Below are 26,407 nucleotides of genomic sequence, written 5' to 3' on the forward strand. Positions count from 1 at the left end.
AAGCTAAGGTCTTTCCCAGGTCTCAGTTTTTCTGGAGCAGTACTTATTCAGTAATGAAAGACTAAGTACAATGGGGGCAAAAGATGCCTAGTTTGCCTTCATAGAAGAGGCAGTCTGGGAGGGAAAGACTGTTAGTATTTCTGGCCAGAATAGAAACAATTGTTATTTCCACTGACTCTGAACCATCTAAACCCAAACAATAAGTGAATGAGGCTTGAGCTGAGACCTATTCTTAGCCAATCAATGAGATACATGGTTGTTTGGGTTCAAGGGAAAAGTAAATTGCTCTATTCTAAACCCAATGGACTTTATCAAAGCCCAGTTTTTCAGAGCTCTCTCTCAAGAAATCATAAGTGAAAACTACATCCACAGGATTAAAAATTTCTCCATTTGCTGTTATCAGTGGTTCCATGTATTGACAGTATGGTGCTGGCTGGTAGAGATCTTATGTTTTCTTGGTGTAAATGTCAGGCCAAATTAGCACAAGTATGAGAGAATGAATCCATACTTTGTTGCATCTCAGCCTGAGAGGCTGAATTGATTGTACAATCATTTGCAAACAAAATAATGTATTAATGATCCCTCCATTTTAATTTCGGTTTATAGCCTTTTCAAATTAAATAATTCATCATCAGTGTTGTAGCTGACTTTAATGCCATTTTCATCCTTGTTGAAGATATCTGACAACATTGCTGAAAACATCAGGCTAAAGAACCTGAGAGGAGGGGCAGCTAGGTGGCGCAGTGGATAGAGCACCGGCCCTGGATTCAGGACTACCTGAGTTCAAATCCGACCTCAGACACTTAACACTTACTAGCTGTGTGACCCTGGGCAAGTCACTTAACCCCAATTGCCTCACTAAAAAAAAAAAAAAAAAAAAAAGAACATGAGAGGAAGCATGCAGCTTTGCTTCATTCCATTGGTGAGTGGGAAAGCACAAGAGTATTGTTCATTATCCAGAACCTGAGCAAGCATACCTTCAAAAATTGATCTACATGGCAGCTAAGTGGTGCAGTAGATAAAACACTGGCCCTAGATTCAGGAGGACCTGAGTTCAAATCGGACCTCAGATGCTTGACATTTACTAGCTGTGTGACCCTGGGCAAGTCATTTAACCCTCATGGCCCCACAAATTATATTATATGAATGTAATAGACTACTACTGTGCAATGTGAGATGATTAAGGTAATGTTCTAAGAAAAACTGAGAATACATATATGAACTTATACAATGTAGGATATGTAGAACCAAGAGAACATTGTACTCAATATCAGCAATAACGTAAAAACTTAGTAACCCTCATCAATTTAATAATCCACAATAATTCCAAAGGACTCATGAAAAAAAATACTATCTACCTTCAGATAGAAATTTGATGAACTCAACAAATATTGAAACATGTTCTTTATTTTCATTTTCTTGCTTTTGGAGTTGGGGTAGGTCATGACTAATGCAGAAATGTGTTTTGCATGACTTCATAGGTATAATCAGTATATTATGTCTTGTTTTCTCAATGGATAGATTAGTTGCCTGATAGAATGGATAGATAAAGGGTAGCTTGAAGGAAGAAGAAAATTTGGAACTGGAAATAAAAATAATTTTAAAAATATTATGTAAAAGGGTATTTCATTATTTTTATCATCTTTGGAATTATAATAAAATATTCTAAAGAGAAGATTTGGGAATAAGAGTTCACTATTTCTTTAATTGGTCATCAGTTATGTATTTTATTATTTTTTTAACCTTAAATAGCAATATTTCTCTTAAGTATTGTATCATGATGGAATCTATTAGAGACCGTGTTTATTTTCTTTTCAATTTAGCTGGCCACAGTTCAGTTAGAGGAGCAGATGGTTGAGTCTTCTGTTTGACAATCTCTAAATCAAACACTTCCTTTAGTTCAAGTTTTCATTCATTTATTTAGGGATAAATTTATGCTTTCAATCTGAATTCATATACCATCAGTTCTCTCTCTGTAGATGGACTGCATTTTTCATAGGACCTTCCAAGTTGTCTTGGATCATTTCATTTCTGAAAGTAACAAAGTCCTTGACAGCAGATTATCTTATATTATTACTGTTACATTGTATACATTTCACATTGCATCTGATCATGTAGGTATTTCCAGGTTTTTCTGATAGCATCCGGCTCATCATTATTTTAATAGTAAACTAAATTTATATAGTACTTTAAAGAGAGATTTCCTTACAATAAACCCATGAGGTTGATTAGTGCAAGAACAGTAATAGAAAATATTTATACAGTACCTTATACCTGACAAAGAATTTTCTTCACAATCACCATATGTTTTGTCATCATCAACATCAATCAGTCCTCACCTTTCTCCAGGCCTCATCAATCCATCCATCCATCCATCCATCATCATCATCTTATATTACTCTTGACTCTGCTTCACAATTATTTTCAGTTACTATTGTTAACTCTTTCCCCCATCCCATTCCCTTTCCCATCATATTTACTCTATTATCTATTTTCTTTCATCCTATTCTACCTCAAAAGGGATTTGCTCCGGACTGCTCCCTCCCCCAATGCACCCTCCCTTCTTTCACTATTCCCTCCTTATCCCCTTCCCTTCCTACCTTCCTGCAGGGTTAGATAGATTACTCTGCCCAATTAAATGTGTATGATATTCCCTCCTTTAGCCTACTCTGATGAGATTAAGTTCTTTGAGCCAATTCTGATGAGTGTAAGTCTCATTCACTGCCCTGCACCTCCCCCATCCCCTGTCCACTCCATAAGCCCTTTCCTGTTTCTTTCATTTGGGATTTCACCCCCATTCTATCTCTCCCCTTTCCCTTCCCCCAGTGCAATCCTCTCACCCCTCAGTTTTACCCTTAAGATGTCATCATGGGACAACTAGGTGATGCAGTGGACATAGCACCCACCCTGGACCCAGGAGTAACCCAACCCAAATCCAGGCTTAGGCACAAGATACTCACCCACTATTTGACTCTAGGCATGTCACTCAACTCCAACCACCCCACACAAAAAAGGTAAACAAAAAATAAACGCTTTACAGATATCATTCCTTCATATTCAATTGCCACCTATGCCCACTGTCTAAATTTATTTATATCATCTGCCCTAATACTGAGAAAGTTCTTGTAAGGTCTAAAATTCTAGCTGTGATGTCTAAAATCTAATGAGTGGTTGCCTTAAATTAGAAACGTATAACACCAATCTTTGGGCATTAAGTATTGATTTATTAGGGGTTAGTAAAGAGAAACGTGTGGATAAAGAATGAAATCTCTCTACTCTCCCTATTCTTCCTTCTCCTGCCACCAAGATGAAGTCTGGAAAGCAAAAGACCTTTCTTCTCTGTAGCTTCTCCCAGATGCCCCTTGTGAAACAGGAAACAGGGCTGTCCACACACATAGCTCCAAGTTAATTGGCTGGTAACACTGATTGACAGGACCCACAGGGTGCAGAAACATCTTCCAGATGCCAATATGTCCTTCAAACCCCAGAAAGGTCACTTCCAGATACTGAAGTCACATGTTTTCTTTTCAGTGCAGAGCTCACAATGTCTCTTCCAGCAGGGGATGTCATTCCAATTCTCACATTCTTATGAGTTGGATGTATCATCTTCCCATGTAGGAATGTAAACAGTTTAACATACCTATTAATTTCTTTACCCTGTTTACATTTTTATGCTTCTCAAGGGTCTTATATTTGAAGGTCAAATTTTCTATTCAGTTCAGATCTTTATGTCATAAATATCTGAAAGTCCTCTTTTTTCATTGAAGTCCTATTTTTTCCCTTGAAAGATTATGAACAGTTTTGCTGAATATGTTATTCTTGGTTATAATCCCAATTCCTTTGCCCCCTGGAATATCATATTCAGGTCTTTTTCCAAGGAGATATTTCACACTGCCTTCTATTTTTTTTTATTCATTTGGATTTGCTTTGTTGTGTCTTGATTTATCATAAAGTCTTTAACTTCTGTTTGCTCAATCCTAATTTTTAAGGAATAATTTTCTTCAGAGAACCTTTGTATCTCCTTTTCCATTTGGCCAATTTGGCATTTCAAGCTGTTGAGTTTTCTCATGACTTTCCTGAATCATTCTCATTTCTCTTTCCATTTTTTCTTCTACCTCTCTTACTTTATTTTCAAAGTCCTTTTTGAGTGCTTCTATGGCCTGAGACCAATTCATATTTTTCTTAGAAGCTTTGAATGTAGGAGCAGTGATGTTGCTATTGTCTTCTAAGGGTATACCTCAATCTTCCTTGTCACTAAAGAAACTTTCTATTGTTTGCATATTTCTCTATATTTCATCTTGCCTGTCTTTTACTTGACTTTTAGCTCCTTCTTAAAGTGGGGCACTGCATCCAGGATGTACTGTCCCAAGATTCTGGGAGTCTAGAGTGGTATAAATTTAAGGCAGGGGACAGGTCCTTTACTCATCTGGCCTGTTCTCTGGTCTGTAGATAACCCCAGGCCAACTTGCTAATTAACCAGGCAGCAAAACTTTGTGTACTATGGTTGTTAACTCCTAAGAGCCCCTCCCCAACCTGGGTCACTGTTACTCAAGACTACTTCCTGGTCATCAACAGGGGTGAAAAACCCACATGCTGCCTCAGTACCAGCAGAGACCCCTGTAATCTCCCCCCCTCCCTCCCATCAACTGCTCAGCCCTCTCATCAGACTGTGAGCTTAGTTCCAAAAGACACTGGCACTGCAGTTGATTCAAAGGCTCTAGGGTTCTCTTTTCCTGGCTTGGCTTGCCTTGGATTGGATCTGTGTCAGCATGACCTCGGAGTTGGGCTCCACTCCCACCCTGGCATAGCAGCCCCCTCCTGCTGACCTTCTCAGCCATCTTTGGCTGGAAAAAATCTCACCCTGTCCTTTTGTGGGTTCTGCTGCTCCAAGTATTGTGTTATAGCATTATTGGAAGGGATTTGGAGGGATTTGGTGAAGAGCTCTGAGGAGTCACTGCTTTTCCTCTGACACCTTGTTTCTGTCCAGGAAGTCCCCTCCTGTATCTCTTCTTGAGATAGTAATATCTTTAAATTAATGCCCTCATTCACCCCATTTTTTTCTCTTTTGATTTTCTGCCTTATCCCATGGGATGAAGAAAACCTCCAACACCTCACAAACACCTCCTACATTTCAGATTTTGTTTCTGTTTGTCCATTTATCTCCCTCTCGGTGCTCATTTTTCTCCATTAGTTCACTCCCCAATTGGGCCTCACAATATCCTTTTAGTTGCCAAGGAATTCACTCTGCCAGTAGTTCTCTGTAAGTGTGTCTGATCCCCCTTATTAGATTGCAGCTCCTCAAGAAGAGAATCCATGTTTTATTCATACATAATATGGTGTCCAGCTTCTGCCAGGCAATTAATAGATGTTTTCTGACTTGAATTGAATATGCGCATATTGGACTGTCTTTTCCTCAGGGCTTATGTTGTCATTGTCACTGCCATCCATCATCACAATGGAAAGAACCTTAAATTTGCAAGTTGGGAGGTGGTCAATCATAGGATCATAAATCTAAAGTTAAAAGGCACCTCAGAGGCTGTTTAGACTCTCCACTCAATTTTACAGTAGAGAGAAGATGACATATGGGAATAAGCATCAGAAACAAGATTTGAACCATAGTTCTCTGACTATACAGCCATTGGCCTTTTCAAAATACCATAATCTAATATCACAACCTAATACCCATGCCATTTCATTCAAGTCACCGAAGTCTCACCTTTTTTTTCCTCTATAAAACAAGAATAATAATACCTAAACTAGCTACATTAAAATGTTGTAAACAAATGCTGAAAGCTATCTCTACATGTAACTGGAAAATAATAAAATACTTTTATTTTTAAAAATGTTGTTTTGAGAAAAATGTGCTATGGAAAGCATTAAATGTAATAAATGTGTAAATGTGAATAGCAGTAGTTGTTGTTAGCAATACCATAAAAAACAAACAACAAAGATCATAAGTATCAGACTGCATAGGATTCAAGCCAGACACTGGAAAGTGAGAACTATAGAGACGTAGTTTCCTGTTGGATATCACTTAGTGTTTAGGGAGACACGTTTCCTTTTCTAAGCTGTAATATACTCATGCTTCTTTTCCCTTATAGATCTCCTAAGGGGATAAAGCAGCTAGGTGATTCAATTAATAGAATGTTGGGTCTGGAGTCAGGAAAACATAAGTTCAAATCTGACTTCAGATACTTACTAGCTGTGTGATGCTGGACAAGTCACTTAACTCTATTTGCTTCAGTTTCTTCATCTGTAAAATGAACTAGAGAAGGAAATGACAGACTACTCCAGTGTCTTTGCCAAGAAAATCCTAAATGGGATTATGAAAAGTCAGTAACGACTGAAAGCCTGAATGACAACTCTTAAAGGATTAAACGACTAAATGTACTAATTTGCTCACCAGGAAAAACATATATGACTGAGGAAAATAAAAGGAGTAGAAATAATAGTCTTTATAAATTTACAGTATTATTAATTTCAGCTTGTTTCCCTATAGAACAAACACACCTAACTTTTTATCCCTTTACTCTGTATCTCCTCATAATGGTCTTCCTTTCTTCTTAGCAAGTAGAGAATACTTCCTTTGGAATAACATCATTCAGGGGCAAGAGTCTCATGGCCATACATGACCATATCCTTTTGTACAAGTCTCTTGCTTTTGTCTAGTTTGGTCATGCCAACTGTAAAATATTCTTGGGATAATTAGTCAATCCCCAACATTAAAGATTCCACTATAAATATAACTCCAATGGAAAAAGGGGACAGATTCCCTTTTCTGAAAAAGTTTGCAGTTTAAAATGGGGAAAGGAGACTCAATTTAGTCTTTTCCTAATTTTTCAGCTTTAGACCTAATTCTACTTCCTGAAATACTAGTCATTTTCAATCTTGATATTCATCTTTTCCTTCTCAGAATCTGAATATTCCATTTTTGTATCTTTCACATATATAAGAAGTTACCCAATTCTTATGTTAAAGAGAATTAAAAATAGAATTTCATATTCAATTTTAATACCTGCTACTAAAAAAATCAACTTTCTTATGACAACACTTAAAGAAAGGCACAAAACAAACCAATTCCAATTTCAGTTTTCTTCCCTCTTTCAGTTTATCATGAATGGATGTAATAAACTGTTAAAGGTACTAAAATTAGAGGATAAAAGGAAATGGAAACATAGAATTCCATGAATGAACAGAGTTCCTGAATAATGGAGTTAGGTTATTCCTGCAACCTGAAATAACATTAGAAAGTGAAGGTATGCTTTTGGCGGGGGGGGGCATTTGAAGAATATGTAACAACTGTATAATCATATTAGGAATATGAAAATTCCAGTGCTTGCTCAAACCTGGACCAATGAACATAAGAAAGCCAATTCTAGTTCTGACTTTTAGGATGAATGTGGGTGTGAGATAGGTGAATGATTAGGGAGGCATGATATAAAATAGAAGACATTAGCATGGTAGTTGGCAGTCTTAGCTACTGTTTGTTCTTCAGTGAACTTTTTAGCTTAAAAAGGCTTTTCTCAGTCCTGACAAAAGCAACTGATTCTTTGCCTAGCAGAGCAGCAATTGCCTTACAAGACGTATGTATGTGTCCCATTGCCACTGAAGCCTTTCTTTTCATCTGCTGATGGCCTCAGGGTTGCCAGGGAATTGTCATCTCTAGTATCACTGCTTATTAAGAAGATGCTGTCAAGTGAGCAGAAAAGTTAGAATAAATTTATGATTATGAGTCTTGATCGTGCTCAGTGGGAGTCTGACTGTGAACAAGTTCAAGAAGTTTGGCGGCCTAAAGCTGAGAATCATAGCATCAATCTAAGAGAGGAATGTTATCACAGTGAATATGCTAATATTTTTAAAGAAATCTGAAGAACCTCAGATTTCCACTTACTTTCAACTCATTTTTAATCTTATTTTTTATGTCATCCCCAATACATAGGTCCTTGTTACATCTTATCATTGATAAAAAATATCTGCAATTCTAATAATGATTTACATACTTTCCCTTTTTACTATTTTTAAAGAGAGACTAATGGTCAACATATTAATAACATTGGATAATCACAGTATATTAGATAATTGTCATAACTATTGATAGTTTAGCAATGCAGATATGTTGTTAATATTTTGCAAACATCACATCAATATGACCATTGTAATTTACTTTTTAAATCTCAGTAGCCTGTATCTGAAGAAAAATTTCTAAATGATATTTCACTTTAAAAATCAAATATAAGATAAAGTAAAACCATAAATTTGAGCCTCCAGAGCAGGAATATTTAACCGTTTTTCTTTCATGGATACCTTTGATATTCCAGTAAACCCTATGGAATATTTCTCAAAAAACTAATGCATAAAATAAAATGCCCAGGATTAAAAAAAGGGAAACCAATTGTATTGAAATACAGTAATATACATGTATGAATATATCTGTGTATAGATGTTTTGTGCGTTTGTATCTGAACTCTATGAGATGTGTGTGTGTGTGTGTGTGTGTGTGTGTGTGTGTAATGTACACACAGAGTTTGAGGATAAGTTAAGACCCATTAATCTAAAGTTAAAAACAGAAAAGAATGGTAATGGTTGTATCACAAAGGGAATCTATTTTCATGGACATGAAACAGAATTAGAACTATGGTTAACTAAACGAGGCAGAGCCACATGAATATACCCAGGGGGATGCAAAGAGGGGAACATCTTAATATGATTTTTTATCCAATCACAGCATGTGCATTTGGGACCAGAAAATACAATTCTCAATGGCAAATATGTATTTATTTCATGATGCTGACTCAGATGTTTTGAAGTCTCAAACCTATGCTAAGGAACAAATGGCATATCTGAGTGGGTCTATTCCAAATTAAAAAAAAAAAATTTAAGAGTAGAAGGAAGGTGGAGTAGAAAAAAATGCTGCCATTTCAAAACACTGATGAGCTAATAATAAGGGTGTTGATTGATACTCTAAAACTTCAAGATAGAAAGAAATGGGGCATGAATGTAATTGCTACTCTTCAATTGAGAAGTGAAGCTTCAATATACATTAGTTGAGATATCCTTGGTTACATGATCATTCATAGTTCATATCCATGTTGGAATTAAAACATGTACATACATATATGCATAGATATACATGTGTACAGTATATATCTTATATATATGTGTATATATGTGAATGTGTCTATACACACACCTCTCTTGGACAATCTAGCAACTATTTTAGGTTCAGAGAGGATCATTCAGTCTATTATACCACTGTGATGGTCTCAAATATAAAGAATCATAGTATAATTTTCAATTAATCCTTATAGCCAGAATTTATATAGTATTTTAAAATATTTGTAAATATTCTACATGTATTATCTCATTTGATTATTACAACTATTCTGTGAGATATATTCTGTTATAAATCCCATTAGACAGATAAATGCAGTGAGTTATAGAGAGGTTAAGGGTTAAGTAACTTGTCCAAGGATCACATAGTTAATTTGTGTCAGAGAGGCAAGATTTCAACTCAGGTCTTTTAATTGTAAGTCCAACATTCATATATTATGCTACCGAGCTAAAAAATAAGAGTAATACATAATCTAATACGGCATCCATCTATTTGCTTGGGTTTTTTAACAGTAGGAATATTATTTTAGACTAAATAGATGTAATAATGAGAGTCAGTTATTCATATTCTCTTCCTTCCTGCCCTACCCACCCCCACTCTTGATACCAAGTCCAATTTAACATCAGCTAAGAAGTAATGAGGATAATGAAATATTATTTCATTGCTATTAACATGTAAGAAACAATTAAATACAGTTGGGAAAAAAACCTAAAGAATATTGGACATAAAAGAGAACTTAGAAAGCTTTAATTCAATCCCTGCTTATTACAGAAGAAGGAACTGAGCTCTTTAGAGGAGAAGTGGCTTGGGTAAGGTCTTACAATTAATAACAGAATTCTGTTATTAATGGTGAGGAAGTTGTGAGGAAAAATCAAGAATAGAATTGTATTAAGGAAATCAACAAAGCACCAATATAATCAATTCAATAAAAATCAGCTGGAAACTAGAAGAAAAAGAAAATTGAAGATAGTCTCGGTGAAGGAAATGCCAAATATCAATCAAAGATTTTTCTTTATAGGTACCATGTAATTGTTCTGCATGATATCTTGGAACTGGTAAATAATAATATTGTGTTAATGATGCCATACATTATTTAAAGGGTCTTATGGACTCTAAGACAAAAAGATTAGCATCAGAGGCCTCCTGAATATTGGAAAACATTAGTTTTATTGTTTGTTTCAGTCTTCTTCTGACTGATAGCCTGGCATTGTAAACCACATCAGAAAGAAAGAGTTGTTTGTTTCTTTGTTGTTTTCCCTTAATTCAGTGCTGATAGTTGGTCTTCACTTTTTGCAGGTTTGGTAAAATGTTGGGAAATATATCTCCTGGGTTTCATCTTTCTGCTAAGGGCAAAAAAGATAATACTTAAATTAAAGACAGAGGGACTTCACATATGAGTAAAATACAACTATAGATATATGCACATGTATGTATATACACATATTATTTGGACTCCTGAGAGAATTATGGTTAAATACACACAGACTAATCAATAAGCATCAATTTGGTAAAGAATCTGTTAACAGGGGCCTATAAAATCTCTGTGATCATATTCACCAATTTGCTCATATTAACTGCTTAATCTTGATTTTATATTAATGAAGAATAAGTTGGTTATAATTTCTGTAGAAATTAGACCATTACTGATTTTGTCATATAAGGCCACAATATGCTGCAATAAGATTTGCTATAACTGTCGCTTCTCTAGCCTTCCCTGATGTAAAGCTATGTGCATATTAATTGAATCTGAACAGATTGTTCTTACCAAATACAAAGCTAATTTCTAACAGCAAAGAGATAAGAGAAATGCATCTTAAACTTCCAAATAGATATTCTTTTCATAGCTATCCTATACTACTTGTGTTCTTTATTATAGCTGAAAATGTAGGTAAGTAGAGCATTGAGGAAAAATACATAACACAAATTCCTAATCAGAATTTATTCATCCAAGATATGAAGAACCAATTGACCACAGGAAAATGAATTTCTGAAGGGGATAAATTTGCATAAATACAGCCTGTACAGTGTCATCTTTCCTTCTTAAGTGAAAGCCTTTTAATTTGCTAAAATATTGTTGGCTTTAAAAAAAAAGTGTTATTTATTCTTTACCTTTTTTGGAGAGGGTAAGGAAGCAGCACTGTTGGAATGGTCATATAAATAACATTCAGTGACCCTTGTTTGTCACTTTTTAATTTAATAAAACCATAATTTTAATTGTATTATGCAAAATTTTATGTTAAAGGTCAATAGAATATTATTTTCCTGTTAGCATTTACTTAGCAAAGCTAATGAGAAGCAAAGAAGTGTTTTTAACAGGTGCCTGTCTAACTGTATTAAAGGTGCCCATACCATAGTACTTTCCATGTAGGTAATATTTTGTTTTCAAAAAATACTCTTTCTCTTTCTCTCTTCTTTCCTCCCTCCCTCCCTCCATATATATATATGGGTATGTATATACATAAATATATAAATGTTTTATGATAGTTTTGAATATATATATTATACTGACAAGTATGTTTTACCATTGTTTATTATATATAAATACGTATGTTTATGTGCACATATGTGCATATATTTGTATACATGGATGTCTGTATACCTATGCATATGTATATTGCAAACATACATATACATACACATATGCATATACATGTACATCTACATATTTACACAGACACACACCTTACTGTTTGATAAACACAAAGATACCAGATATTGGGATAAGAACTCAGTATTTGACAAAAGTTTTTAGGAAAATTGGAAATTAGGCTGTCATAAACTAATCATAGAACAGTATATTACACTGTATAACAAGTTAAAGTGAGGGGAACTAGTCATGCTTTATAAATTAAGAATATATCATAACCAAATTATGGGAGCATGAAAAAAAATCAGATGTATAGATAAGGGAAGAGTTCATGACCAAACAAGAGAAACAAAGGATCATCAGAAGTAAATTTGACATTTTGATTACTTAACAAAAAAACAATTTAGCCAATATCATAAGGAAAGCAGGAAGCAGGGGAGGGAGGGGATATTTCCCCAATAACTTTCTCTGAGAAACATCTCATTTCTCAAATAAATAAAGAACTGAGCCATTTTTTAAATAACCATTCCCTAATTTATAAATGGTCATCGAATATGACCAGGCAGCTTTCAGAAGAATAACTCAAAGCTATCAATAGTCATATGAAAATGTTCTCAATAGCTAATTATAGAAATGAAAATTAAAACTCTTCTCTTCAGTTGTCTGTAAGGTGCTTGGTTCTTCTTTGGAAGCTAAGGCCACGTTGGGGTGAACCCTCACTTCAGCCGGCGGCTAGCACCACTACAAACAAGTTTCTCCTCATCCATCTCCCGAAATGGCCGTCTCGGAGCTCGCTTGCATCTACTCTGCTCTCATCCTTCACAAAGATGAGGTTATGGTCATGGAGGACAAAATTAATGCCCTCATTAAAGCAGCAGGTGTAAATGTTGAACTGTTCTGACCTGGATTATTTGCAAAGGCCCTGAACAATGTAAACATTGCTAGTCTCATCTGCAATGTAGGAGTTGGTGGACCTGCCCCAGCAGCTGGTGGTGCTGCCCCTGGTGGAGGTGCTGCTCCTGCTAGCACAGCTGCCCCAACTGAGGAGAAGAAGAAAGAGGAAGCAAAAAAAGAAGAGTCTGAGGAGTCCGGTGATAAAATGGGCTCTGGTCTGTTTGACTAAATATATTTTTTGAAACATTAAATAAAAAGCTTAACTAAAAAAAAAAAAGAAAATTAAAACTCTTAGATACCACCACACACCCAGCAGATTGGCTAACATAACAAAAATTTGAGTGATGCAGACTAGAGGTGATGTGCGAAAATGGGTACATAATGCACTGTTGGTGGACCTGTGAACTGGTGCTATCATACTGGAAAACAATTTGGAACTATTTCCAAAGGGGTATAAAACTGTGCATACCTTTTGACCAAAAAATATAGCTACTAGATCTGTACCACAGAAAGATCAAGAAATAGGAAAAGGACAAATATGTAGAAAAATGTTCATAGCAGCTTTTTTTATGGTGGCATAGAATTGGAAACCAAAGAGATACACATCAGTTGGGGAATAGCTGAATAAGATGTGGTATATGATTATGACAGAATAATATTGTACTTTAAGATAAGTGATGGTTTCAGAAAATAAATAAAATCTGAGAAGGCACATATAAGATAAAGCAAAATGGAGTGAGCAGATCCAAGAGTACTATCTACATCATTGCAGGAATATTATAATGATAATCCATTGAGAAAGACTTAGCAACTCTGGTAAGTATAGTTATCCTAGTGTAGAAATATTTTTGAATTGACTAGGCCTAATTTGGGGGGGCTAAAGCTGACTGGGGTGCTTAATCTGGGACCATTGACTAACTGGCTATCTGACTGTCTATTAATTTAATATGGGCTGTTTATAAAGTTCTACCACACTGCTCCCAAATTGATAAACTAAAGATTAAGAAGGCTCTTAACTAAATGATCGAAGCAGAGTTTATTTATGAGATACTATTTAAATTAAGAATACAGGGAAATAAAATGTACAACCTGACTGTGGCACTTCTCTTTCCACTGCATCTCTTTGGAACTTCTTGAGTACAACAGGGCCTTAGCTGCCTCTTGCCTCAGGGTACTTTCACTTTTATTCTAACACCAAGCCCCTTTCACTTTGTAAATTCCCCTGCTTCTAACTTTCCTCTCCTTACTGCCACTGCTGAACCCCTGTGTTTCTCTCTCACCGTCCTTCTGTCTGTCTGCTCTGTCAGTCTGCCTTTTGGCCTCTCTTTTCCCTGATCCTAGTCCTTCTTGTCTTGTCCTGTGTCCTTGTAGCCCCATCTCTAGTCTGCCCCACTCCAACCTTTCTAATCTCATCAGCCGCTGCTTCACCTCTTCTCTGCCTTGTCTCATCTGTCCAAACCACTCTGTCCTTGTCCGCCCTCATCCATCTGAACCTCTCTAATCTCCTCAGCCCCCCCCCCCCAATCTAACTCCCAGATCCCTCTCCTTGTAGTCCGTCTTCTCCAACCTTTGCCATCTCTTCAGCTGCCTCTAGTCCTCTTCTCGTCTGTCTCCTCCTTGCTGTCTAACTCCCAGGTCTATATATACCTTTCTTATCTCCACTCAAATCTCAGGGCTTTTTGCGCCACCACAGACCAAGCTAATCTGCCAGCCAGGGCTGCGGCTGGTGGCGGGGAGGGGTGTGTGGGGGGGTGCGCTCCAGCTTTACTTGCCTCAGCACAGGCTATGCCAGAGCCCAGCATCTCTCAGATACCTCTGCTCAGGTCAGAAGGAGCTGGGGGCTTTTTCCCCCCCAGCTGTCTGACCTGGAGTCTTATACAGCCAGGCTTTTTGGCTCAGCAGAAGCTGAAGAGGAGGGGCACCAGCCCCTCCCACACAGAAGAGACCCTGAGGGCCTAAGGTTTTTCAATCTCAGCCCAAAGGTAGGGTCACCAAATCAAAATAAATTTCCCCACACTAGGCAATGCCAAATGAGTATTGATGAAAAAATACAATCCACCTCTGGATAGAAAACTTATAGACTGAGTACTGATTGAAGCTTGTTTTTTTTTTTTCTCTCTTCATTTTTCTTCCTTTTTTTTCATAACATGGCTAATGTGGAAACAATAAACAAATAGACAAATAAATAAATTGGCAGGCAGATAAATAAATAAATAAATGGATGAATGAATGAATAGATAAATACATAAATAAATGTTGTTTTATTCTTGTACAACTCTTAATCAGTCTCCTCACTTTTCTAGTCTTCAGTTTCCTCATCTGTAAAATGAGGGAATGGGACTAGAAGACCTATGAAGTTTGTTTCATCTTTCTCTGTTTTATTCTGTTATCCTCAAAATAAAACAAAGCATCCTCCTGACCAGGAGAAGCATAGATTATGTTAGCTTCTTCAAACACACTACTTCTATTTTATATAACACAATATATCTCTTCTATACCGAAAGACATCAAGATACATATGTTGAATTTTCTGGCAATAGGTTTCATCATTCTCTTTCAAGGTAGTATGATTTAAGGAAAGGTATGTTTACTTCTTTCCTGGCCTGTGCTCTGGTCTGCAAGCAAAAACAGGCTTACTTTTCTGCCCTGGAACTTTGAACAGAACCCCACTCCACTGTGGCCACAAGCTGCAGTGTGCTTGTGCTCCTCTCCTACCTGAGACCACCACCCAAGGCTGTGACCTGGATCCTAGTATGATCAAAACAACAGAGTCCTGCCTCAGTGCTAGCAAAGAGATCCCTGTAATCTCCTTCTAGCCAATTGTTTGACACCCTTAATATATGTGAGTTCAGTTCCACAAGTAGTTGCTGCTACTGCTGATTCAAAGGCTCCCGAGGCCTGCTCCTGGTTTGCTGGGGCTTGGTCTGTAATGGCATGGTCAGCGCCATTCTCACCCTGGTGCAACAGACCTTTCCTGCTGACCTTCCAAGTTGTCTTTGACTGGAAAAATAGTGCACTCTTTTTTTGTGGATTCTACTGCTCCAGGAATTGTCTTATGGTATTATTTGAAGGTATTTGAAGGGGTCTTGGGGAGAGCCAGGCAAGTCACTGCCCTTGTCCTCCATCTTGGCTCTGCCCCCTAGAACCTTAGGTTTCATTATTCTCATTAGTATTTCATTATTTTTCTCACTGCAAACTTTTCTATGCTTTTATAATGGCTACTTAAGAGATTCAGAGAGAATACCTTATAATTGGGTAAAGGTGTTCCTGTCACTATTGAAATCTGGTATCCTTTAAATTATTAACTAATCTTTTCACACCATGTGTAATGGCTGTGTCTTATCCTCCCAAATAGATGAGGAGCTTATTGTATGCAAAACTATGAGCTTTCCTTGTAAAGGGAAGCTAGATGGTACAGTGGATTAGTTCTGGCACTGGAGTCCATAGCTGTGTGACCCTGGGCAAGTCACTTAAACCCAAATGCTAAAAGATGAAAATATCTGAGACCAAGTCCAGTTGTTCTCATATATATCTTGCCAATAGACCTAGATGGCTCTGGAGAAGAGAGCTCACTGAAATCAAGTCAGTGCAAGTCATGACTTCACCCCAATGCCATGTTCCTTCTCTTGATAAAGTCTTTGCCTCTAAAAATGCATTTTGCATTTTGTTTTGCAACTCTGAATAACTGATATAATAATGTTGTCTTTTTCCCCTTTTTCTGCCTTTGCATCCTATTTACCTTTGTTGGATGAAGGAATCTATATACTGCACTTGTATCTGAATATATAGCTTCCAATATTATTTCTGTCTTTGATTGTTAAAGTTCTGCCTAAGCAATATTTCATTAGGATTATCCTCATGGTTCATAATGGAGGTATTATGGTAACAATAAAACATTTAAGTTACTGTTCAAGACAACTATAGAACAGCTGTGACAAGGCAGGACAAGATTGATAGTCAAGTCAATTGTACAGATGGTAATTGTTATGAGTTCAGAGGAGTAAGAGATCATTTCAGATTGCTATAATCAGAGCTTCATAGAGAAAATGTCATTTGCTTTAGATCTTAAAGGTTACAAAGGAGTTGGCAAGATATGGAGAGCTAGGGAGGGCATTTCTGACATTAAAACAGCATTAACATAAGTTGACAGAATACTAACCATAATTATCTGCTGCTTTTTCAGGGCATTGAGGGTTAAATGACTTGTTCAGGGTCACACAGCTAGTAAGTGTCTTGTGTCTGAGGGTGGATTTGAACTCAGGTCCTCCTGAATTCAGGACCAATGCTTTATCCACTTTGCCACCTAGCTGCCCCTCTGTTGCTTTCTAATAGCTAAGTGCTGATACTTTCATTGTTTCATTGACCATCGAATACTAGGCTAATAGATTTTTAGCCAAGATGGACCTTAGATATGTTTAATCAAGCCCATCCCTTATTTTAAGGCTGTGCAGAACAAAAGTTGTGACTTACCCAGGTTCACACAGCTTAATAAGTATCTGAGGCAGAATTTTAACCCAGTTTCTCCTGACTCCATGTCTAGTGTTATAACCAATATACTATTATACTTCACAGAAGCGGAGAATGTTGGAAATTAGAATTCACTTAGGATTATTTAGTTCAAGTCCGTTACTTAATAAATGGGGGAAGAAGCCTAGGTAAGCAATAGAGTTACTACAAATTAACTATTGAGTTTGTGGCAGATTCACGGCTCAAATGTAGCATCTCCTTTCTACTTGGCCTATAGTTAAGTCATTGTCCAAAATAGCTATTGTTTTGTTGTTGTTGTCCTATTTTATAGATTTTGGATTGCTTTATGAAAATCCATTCTATATTTATGAAAGTTAGCTTGACCACATATAAGTAATTTTTCTCTCTATTTTCCCCTTGGTTAGCTACAATTGGTAGACCCATAAAAGACAGAATGAATGAAGATTAATAGAGTGCAATACTCTGATCACTGCTAAGACGTTCTAACTCCACTTAGTAAATATTTACTTGGAAACATGTAGAATGGACTAAATTCAGGTTAATTTCAGTGTCATGTGTTATTCACTATAAGGTAGAAAATTAGATGCTTGCTTGATTTCTTACCATATGGATCAGAATTTAGATCTCATTTTAACCCTAAATCTGATTTCAGTCATTTAGTTGACAAACATTCATAAATAAATTATTTTATGCTTGGTACTGTGATAATCACCAGGAATACAAAGAACATTGAATATATGGCTTACACAAGACAACAAGTAAAGTGAGGACAACAATAATATGTGATGATAGCAATGAATAAAGCATCCTTAGTTAAATTTTAAGAAATATTAAAAATAATTCTCATACTACATAAGTATTAACATGATAGATATGTGAGGGTCAGCATGGTAGAATGAATAGTGTGCTGGCCTTGGACTTAGGAAGTCAAAAGTGTAAGGATTGCCTTCAATGCATGTTGTCTGAGTGACTCTGGCTAAGTCACTTAACTATTTCATACCCCAAGCAACTCTCTAAGGCTATATATTGCAGAGAAATTTATGATCTTCATTGGTAGAGAGAGTTTCCTTAGATGGAATTCCCTATAACAATAAAATCACAGGTCTGGACTGACCAAAAATCTCATTTTTTCACTGTGTGTGTGTGTGTGTGTGTGTGTGTGTGAGAGAGAGAGAGAGAGAGAGAGAGAGAGAGAGAGAGAGAGAGAGAGAATATATATATATATATATATATATATATTTTTTTTTTTTCTCCTTTCGAGGAGACATGATTCTAAAGACGAGGCCTATATGTAAAGGAAGTCTGTATTCAGATCAATATAGAATACTCAATGGCCTAATGAATAAAATCTTAATTGAAGCAGACTTACAGTTTCACAATGAGGAACATGTTTACCTCGCCTAGAATCTTCTAGGTCACTTCTTAATAATATGTACCTGTGCTTCTGCTTGTCCAGATATGTATTGCTTTTTGTTTAATTCCTGTGTTTGATTAGGCTTCTGTCTGTTTTTGTTTGTATAGTATGCCTAACTTTGACTCTATTTCCTAAAAAAATTTATATGCATGTCATATCCTGTCTGGTAAATTATAATTACCTGGACTATAGTAGTTGATACATTCATTTTTATTTATTTTTGTATCCTTATCACCTTGCATATAATAAATGTTTAATAAATACTTCTTAATATCATAGAATTAGAGCTGGGAGGCACATTAGATGCCTTCAGATCTAACCTCTTCATTTTACACATGAGGAAATTGGGACTCAGAGACATTAAGCACTTTGTCTATCATCATACATTAATCAGTATCTGAAGTGACATTTGAGTTCTGACCTTCCTGATTCCAAGGCCTGTACTCTCTCTATGCCATTTAGCTGCCTCACATTTATTTAATAATTTCTCAATATTTTTGAATTTCACATAAGATGCTCTTAACAAATATGAATTGAATTAAATTCTTGGAACTCTCAAGTTCTTTGTCTGAAAACTCTAGGCTCTCCCATGCTAGGTGCCCAGGTGTGTACTTTATTAGTCTATGAATAGCATGACTCCCTGTATCAATCGTGACCTGCCTCCATCTCTCCCCATGCATGGAATGTTCTGATCCCTACTTCTCTGAAAAAGAATTTGGAAAGTTTCCCAGGTCTACATTGCATAAGCTTAAGGCAGTGTAGTGATAATTAATAAAGTGCCAGACAAGATAATTGCAGGAGCTGTAAAAGATACTAAAATGTTGTTACCAAGGGACAAACCTACCTGTGAAGGTGTAAAGTTAATGGGTAGTAGGAACATCACATGGAAAAAATGTGGGGGAGAGGTGAGATTTCCTTTATATTATCAAAATTTAGCTGTGCACTAATTTTAACTGATGAGAAAAAGTAAGATCTAAGAAGTAGATCCCTCTCCTGGGTGCTACTTTGAAAATGACTTCTTGTGACCTTGAAAAAGTACAAATTCTATGGTATTCAAGTCTACTCTTCCTCTATGGAAGGTGTATTAGAATTGGCCTCAGATTTGGAATCTAAGTAAGTTAACCTGTGGGTGCTGTTAATAAACTGCTTCAGGTGAATTTGTGTCCCTGTGCTTCTACTAGTCCCCAAGGGAGTGTTTGCTTACTAACATCAGAGTTTTGCCTATTTTTCTTCCTTTTTATAACTTGAATTATCAATTAACAGTGGAAAGAGTACAACAAGTGGAATTTCAGTGGAATTGCTACTTGTGACCTTGGGCAAATCACGGAACCTCTCTGAGCCTTAATTTCCATGTCTGTAGAATGAGGCATTTTGACTAATTTTGTGAATTTCTTCTGACATTTCTACTCCTTCTTTATTTGCTATGCTTCTAAATAATTATGTGCATTTATTTTGTTTGCAATGTTAACAGACTGTTGGCTACGTGAACACAATCTAGTTTTATTTGGGTATCTAGCCAAAGCTTCTTGACCACTAACTTCATCCTCCTTTCTTGTCAAACTTTCTTTGAATTTCACTGTCATTGATCTTTTTATATTTTCTCAGTTGGGAAGCTTTCAACCATTTCTGTATAGAGGTTCTGATTGCCATGATTATTTTGAGGGATTCATAGGCCCTTTCTTTGTAACACATCCGATTTTATAAGGGAGTAGTCATTGAATTCCTGGATGTGGGCTCTTTATTTTCATTCTCTTCCTCTGCTGGGTGATTATTCTCCTTAATTGAGGGGATGAGGGAGAGCAAATATTCTACCATTTGATGTCACTCAACTTTGTTTTATTTATTGTTTAGAATTTTATTGTTCAAACTACATGTAAAAAAAATTTGACATCAGTTTTTTAAAACTTTGTATTCTAGGGGGCAGCTAGATGTTGCAGTGCATAAACCTCTGGCCCTGGATTCAGGAGGACCTAAGTTTAAATCCAGTCTCACTTACTAGCTGTGTGGCCCTGGGCAAGTCACTTAACCCTCATTGCCATGGAAAAAAAAAAGAAACCAAAAAAACCTTTGTATTCCAACTTCTCTTCCTCCCTCTCTCCCCACCCCAACCCTGAAAGCAAGCAATTAAATGTAAATTGTACACGAGTAGTGATGCAAAACATCTCCACATTATTATACAGGTTGAAAAAGAAAACAGAAAAAAACAAAACTTCTGATTAAGGAACTATCAAAAAATTATGCTTCACTCTGTTTTCAGATACCATCAGTTCTTTCTCTGTAGATGAATTACAATTTTCATAATTTCTTCAGAGTTATATTCGATCATTGCCTTGATGAAAATAACCACATGCTTTCCAGAAGATCATCTTACACTATTGCCATTATTTTGTATACAGTACATTTCGCTCTGCTTCAGTTCATGTAGGTCTTTCTAGGTTTTTCTGATAGCAACCTATTCATCATATTTTTTTTGTTCCCTATAAAGTAATTAACAAAAAATAATTATGTTTCAATCTGTATTCAAATACCATCAGTACTCTCTCTGTAGATGGATTGCATTATTCATAAGACCTTCAGAGTTCTCTTGGATCATTACATTGCTAAAAATAACTGAGTCATTCACAGCAGATCGTCTCACAATAATACTGTCCTTTTATATATAGTAGATTTAACTTTTCCTGAGCTCATTCAAGTCCCTCCAGATCTTTATGATGGTATCCTACTCATCATTTTTTTTAATAGTAAGCCACAATAATACAGTACTTTAAAGAGAGAGTTCCTTACAATAAACCCATGAGGTTGACTATTGACAGTAATAGATGACTTTTATATAGTACCTTAAACTTAACAAATTATTTTCTTCACAATAGCCCAGCAAAGTAAGTACCATAAGTTTTGCCAATATCCTCAATCAACAATTAATCAATCATCATAACTGTTTCCCTGCATCCTATTCCCTTCCCATAATATTAATCCATTTTATATCTTCTTTTACCCTATTCCTTCCTCAAAAGTGTTTTGCTTCTGACTGCCCCTTCCCCTGTTCTGCACTCCCTTCTTTCACCCTTCCCTCCTTATCCCCTTCTCCTCCTACTTTCCTTCAGAGTTCGATAGACTACTCTACCCAATTGGGTATGTATGTTATTCCCTCCATGAGCTAACTCTGATGAGATTAAGATCTCTGATCTTATTTGAATGTGTGTAAGGTACTTCACTTCCCCACTACTCCTCCATCTCTTCCCCTACCCATAAACCATTTCCTATTTCTTTCATGTGAGATTTCACCCCATTCTATCATTCCCCTATCCCCTCCCACTGTGTATTCCTCTCCCCCCTCAATTTTACCCCAAAGATATCATGAAGCAACTAGGTGACATAGTGGACAAAACATTCACCCTGGACCAGGAGGACCCCAGCCCGAATTCACACAAGACACTCATCAAACCCAACCACTCCCTCACCAAACAAAAAATAAATGCTTTATAGTTATCATCTCTTCATAATCAATTCCCATATGTGCCCTCTGTCTAAATTTATTCCTATCATCTGACCTAATATGCAAAAGGCTCTTATGATTTAGACATATCATCTTCCCATGTAGGAATGTAAGCAGTTTAATTTTTGAACATCTCTCATGATTTCTTTTTCCTGTTTATCTTTTTATGCTTCTTTAGGTTCTTGCATTTGAAGATCAATTTTTCTATTCAGTTATCATATTTTCATCATGAATACCTAAAAGTCTTCTTTTTTATTGAAGTCCCATTTATCCCCTGAAATATAATACTCAGTTTTGCTGGGTAGGTGATTTTGGGTTGTAAATTCAATTCCTTTGCCCTCTGGAATATCATATTCCATGCCCTCTAGTCCTTTAATGTAGAAACTGCTAGATCTTGTTTTATCCTTATTGTGGCTCCACAGTATTTGAATTGCTTCTTTCTGGCTGCTTGAAATATTTTCTTCTTGAAAATATTGGGAGCTCTGTAATTTCACTATAATATTCCTGGGAGTTTTAGATTCTTTCAATTTACATTTTACCTCATGTTTCTAAAATATCAGCACAATTTTCCCTGACAGTGTCTTGGAAAATGATGTGTAAGTTCTTATTTTGATCTTGGTTTTCAGGTAGACCAATAATTTTCAAATTATCTCTCCTGGATCTATTTTCCAGGTCAGCAGTTTTTCCAAGAAGATATTTCACATTGCCTTCTTTTTTAAAAAATTCATTTGGATTTGCTTTATTGTGTCTTGGTTTCTCATAAAGTCATTAGTTTCCATTTGTTCAGTCCTAATTATTAGGCAATTATTTTCATCAGAGAGCTTTTGTATTTCCTTTTCCATTTGGCTTTTCAAGCTGTTGCCTTTTTTCTCATGACTTTCCTGTATCACCCTCATTTCTGTTTCCATTTTTTCTTATGCCTTTCAAATTTTATCTTCAAAGTCATTTTGAGCGCCTCTATGGCCTGAGACCAATTCATATTTTTCTTGGAAGCTTTAGATGCAGGGGCCCTGATTTTGCTATTGTCTTCTGAGGGTGCACCTCAATCTTCCTTGTAACTAAAGAAGCTCTCTGTGGTTTGCAACTTTCTCTGCCTGAAAAGTCTCAAAAAAGTCTCAAAATAGTTTGCACAGATTATTAAGCATTTAGTACGTTCCAGACACCATGCTTAGCACTGAGGATTCAAAGGAAGTTATAAGACAGCTCCTGCCCTCAAGGAAATCAAAATCTGATGAGGGAAGAACAAATAAGAAGAATGTATAAATGTGGGGATATGTTGTTCTACTTCTAGGCATCACAAAATCATGCAGCCAGGTGGGAAATAATATGAATATGTGTAAGTTTCTGAGATGATTTCTTCTTGCAGAATGATGTTTCAGGAGATAATTAAGTATAGGAAATCTGCTTGGCTAAGAAATAATGAGAATTTTCTCATAAGTATCATTTATATAGCACTTTAAGGTTTTCAAAGTGCTGTACATGTTATGTCATTGAATCCCCATTAAAATATTTGAATTAAGTTCAGTTATCATCCTGGGCTTTACAGATGAGGAGAATGAGAATAAGAGAGATTAGGTTACATGACCAGAGTTATACAACAAGTAAGTGTCTGAGGGAGGGATTAAATACAAATTTTCCTGACTCTATATTCATTACTATTTTCTACATAAAAACACCAAGCTGAGAGACAGACAGACAGACAAAAGACAGACAGTCAGAGGGATAGATACAGAGAGACAGAGACAGAGGCAGAGAGACGGAGTGTATATCAATTGGCAGAGAGTATATTAAAACATGCATATTAAGACAAATATTTCATTTTGTTAAGAAGTTTACATTCTCTCATTTTTTTTCTTTAGGTAACCTTCAAAGCATCAAGACACTCTGTTTCACCAGACTTAAGATTTGTTCTTCTGGCTTATGATGTGAAACAGGTAAGGGAATTATCAATTCTAGTTATAATATCATTTTTATTTGTAAAGGTTTGCAATGGAGAACCAATGAAGGTTGTTTTGGGGGGGAGTGTTTTTCCTCATTGTTGTGTTTAATTGTAGAAGTGATGTTGTTGGCTGTTAATTACTTGTCAGTGGTATACTCAATGGTCAATTTGACAGTCAAGCCTGGAAATAGGAAACCTAACAATTGGATATTGCAGTTGTTCAATGCAGAGGAATTGAGGGCCTGAAAAAGAGTGGGAGTAGGCAGTTTCTAAATAAGGAATGTTTCTGAGATACTATAGTTGTAAAATGAACAGAAAGCATGAGAAAACAGAAAGGAAGTGGCTACAGGCAATTCAAAGTTTATTGTTTTTAATGACAATGTAAAACTTCATGAAAGACATTATTTGGGAATATCAATAAGAAACTTATAAGAAGTTAACTTATTTGTGTGTTAGCCTATTTAATTAAATCAGTTAAATTAACTAGTAAAAAGAACAAAATATCAGACTATGAATGAAATTTTTTCTCCTCTGAAAAATGATTATTGGTACAGTATTATTGCATATTATTTTGATGTGCACAACTTGTTCCACTTGAAAAAAAGTTGGTAAATATAAAGTGCTATCACAATGAACTCTCTGACAATTGGAATAATTTATAGAATTATACCCTTGATTCAATTGTCATTGGCTAAAATTCGATAATTGAATAAAACTAGATAAATAGCATCTTTCAGAATAGTTTAGGATCAGTTTGTTTGCTCTTTGTCTTAATGAGGATCAGATTTTTTTTTAACTTTTCATCATTGTTCTGCTTCAGAGTTGTTCCCTCTACGCTACTGTGTAGCTGAAGAAGGTATATAAATTTTTATACATTCATTATAGGTTTTTTTTTCATTTCTTTTTGTAATATGACATCATTCTCAAAGCTCTACAGGTATGGTTATCTAAAAATGAGAAGAAAAAGCACTAGACAGCCAAGCATACTTTGTTTTTTTTTTAAGCTAAATATTTTTGACAACAATGTGAAAGCACTTGTTTCAGTAGCACAGTGGTTTTTCTGATATAGAAAAGGATTAGTATCACTAGGTCTGTGTGACGTTGACTTGCTAAATGTGAGAAATGCTAGTTGTCCCTCAAAGGACAACCTCATTAAGTGTTCCCACCTACATCTGAGATTAAACTGTATATTTTACCCTATTTTGAAATGCACATTTAATTTAAATTTGTCTTTGATTGAAGAATGGAGAACTATAATGCTTAGACTGATTTGTTTTAGACATTTATACAAAGTATACCTAGATCATTACTAGTAAATTTGAGATAAAAATTGTGTTTTCTGGTCCTTATATTTCTTATGCTGATGTTTACAGTTCTTTGGGGGAAATTCAGAAATTAATATAATATCATGTCTATTCCCTGTTTCTTTGGTATCTATTACAAACAAACAAACAAACAAACAAACAAAAAACCCAAAGGTTCCCAAATAGATGATATTTTAGACAGTACAAATCAGTATAGTTCCTTCCTTAATTGATCTAATCTAATTGTAGGATGCACAGTTGGCCATGTCTATTATTTGTCTATTTATAGAAAGCATTCTTAACTGTACGTACAAAAATCAGATTTTCCATGGATATATTTTAGTTGGTTGGAGAACTTGGACAGGAAAAAAATAGATATTTTTACTAACATCTGATCAAAATCTGGCATTGTTTTATAATGATTTAAAACATTATTATAAGGAATTCATAGGTTTCTTCAGACTGTCAAAAGTGTCCATGAAACAAATAATAATAACCCATGATTTATAGATTCTTAGAAAAAAACTTCATGGCTTAGTAAGTAGTCTGAGTGAGTTTTTTTCATTATTGAAATAAAATTCAATGTCCAAACTTGCAGTTCTAGATCTCTTGAAACTTGATTTAATTGATCACCACATATGTACAGCCTTCTGCACCTTTTAGGTGCTCGCATTTATTCTATTGATAAATGATTATAAACCCAGGGTCATCTCTGCATCATGACTAGGAATTACAGGGGAATTTCAAAGAGGAACTTAGTATGTAATGTGTGTGGGTTTTACCCATTGAATATTATATTAGATATAACATGCTGATTCATGATGTATTCCATTTTAAGAAATCTCTATATCTGACCTTTACCTGGGCTTTGTACCACAGTCTTTCAGAAATTATTGGCATCCACTGGGCAATCTCATGTTTCCATACTCTGAGTAACACGATATAATTTAGCAAGTATTCAATGCAATAAACATTAATTACATAATGTTTCCAATATACTTTGCTAGTTGTTGAGTATTCAAAGAAAAAATGGAAGTTTTTTTTAATAAACTTACATTCTATTTCTACAATACAAAATATTATATAGAACAGCCAACAAATGATACATGATTTGAAGAAAGTGAACAACCAATAGAATCATGGAAAACTTATAGGAGGTTACAGTCGAGGTAA

The 26,407-nt window shown here is 35.7% G+C and overlaps 1 protein-coding gene and 1 pseudogene across 1 annotated transcript in view; both read left to right on the forward strand.

The window, feature by feature from the left end:
* The window catches only part of DPP10 (dipeptidyl peptidase like 10), an 883,075-nt gene that overhangs the window by 478,792 nt on the left and 377,876 nt on the right, over window positions 1-26,407 (forward strand). The window contains 1 exon segment of the mRNA XM_043992035.1: window positions 23,851-23,925. Coding sequence (XP_043847970.1) covers window positions 23,851-23,925 — 75 coding nt within the window.
* LOC122746115 lies at window positions 12,475-12,822 on the forward strand (annotated as a pseudogene).

Source organism: Dromiciops gliroides, chromosome 3, assembly GCF_019393635.1.
Source record: "Dromiciops gliroides isolate mDroGli1 chromosome 3, mDroGli1.pri, whole genome shotgun sequence".
Classification (NCBI taxonomy): Eukaryota; Metazoa; Chordata; class Mammalia; order Microbiotheria; family Microbiotheriidae; genus Dromiciops; species Dromiciops gliroides.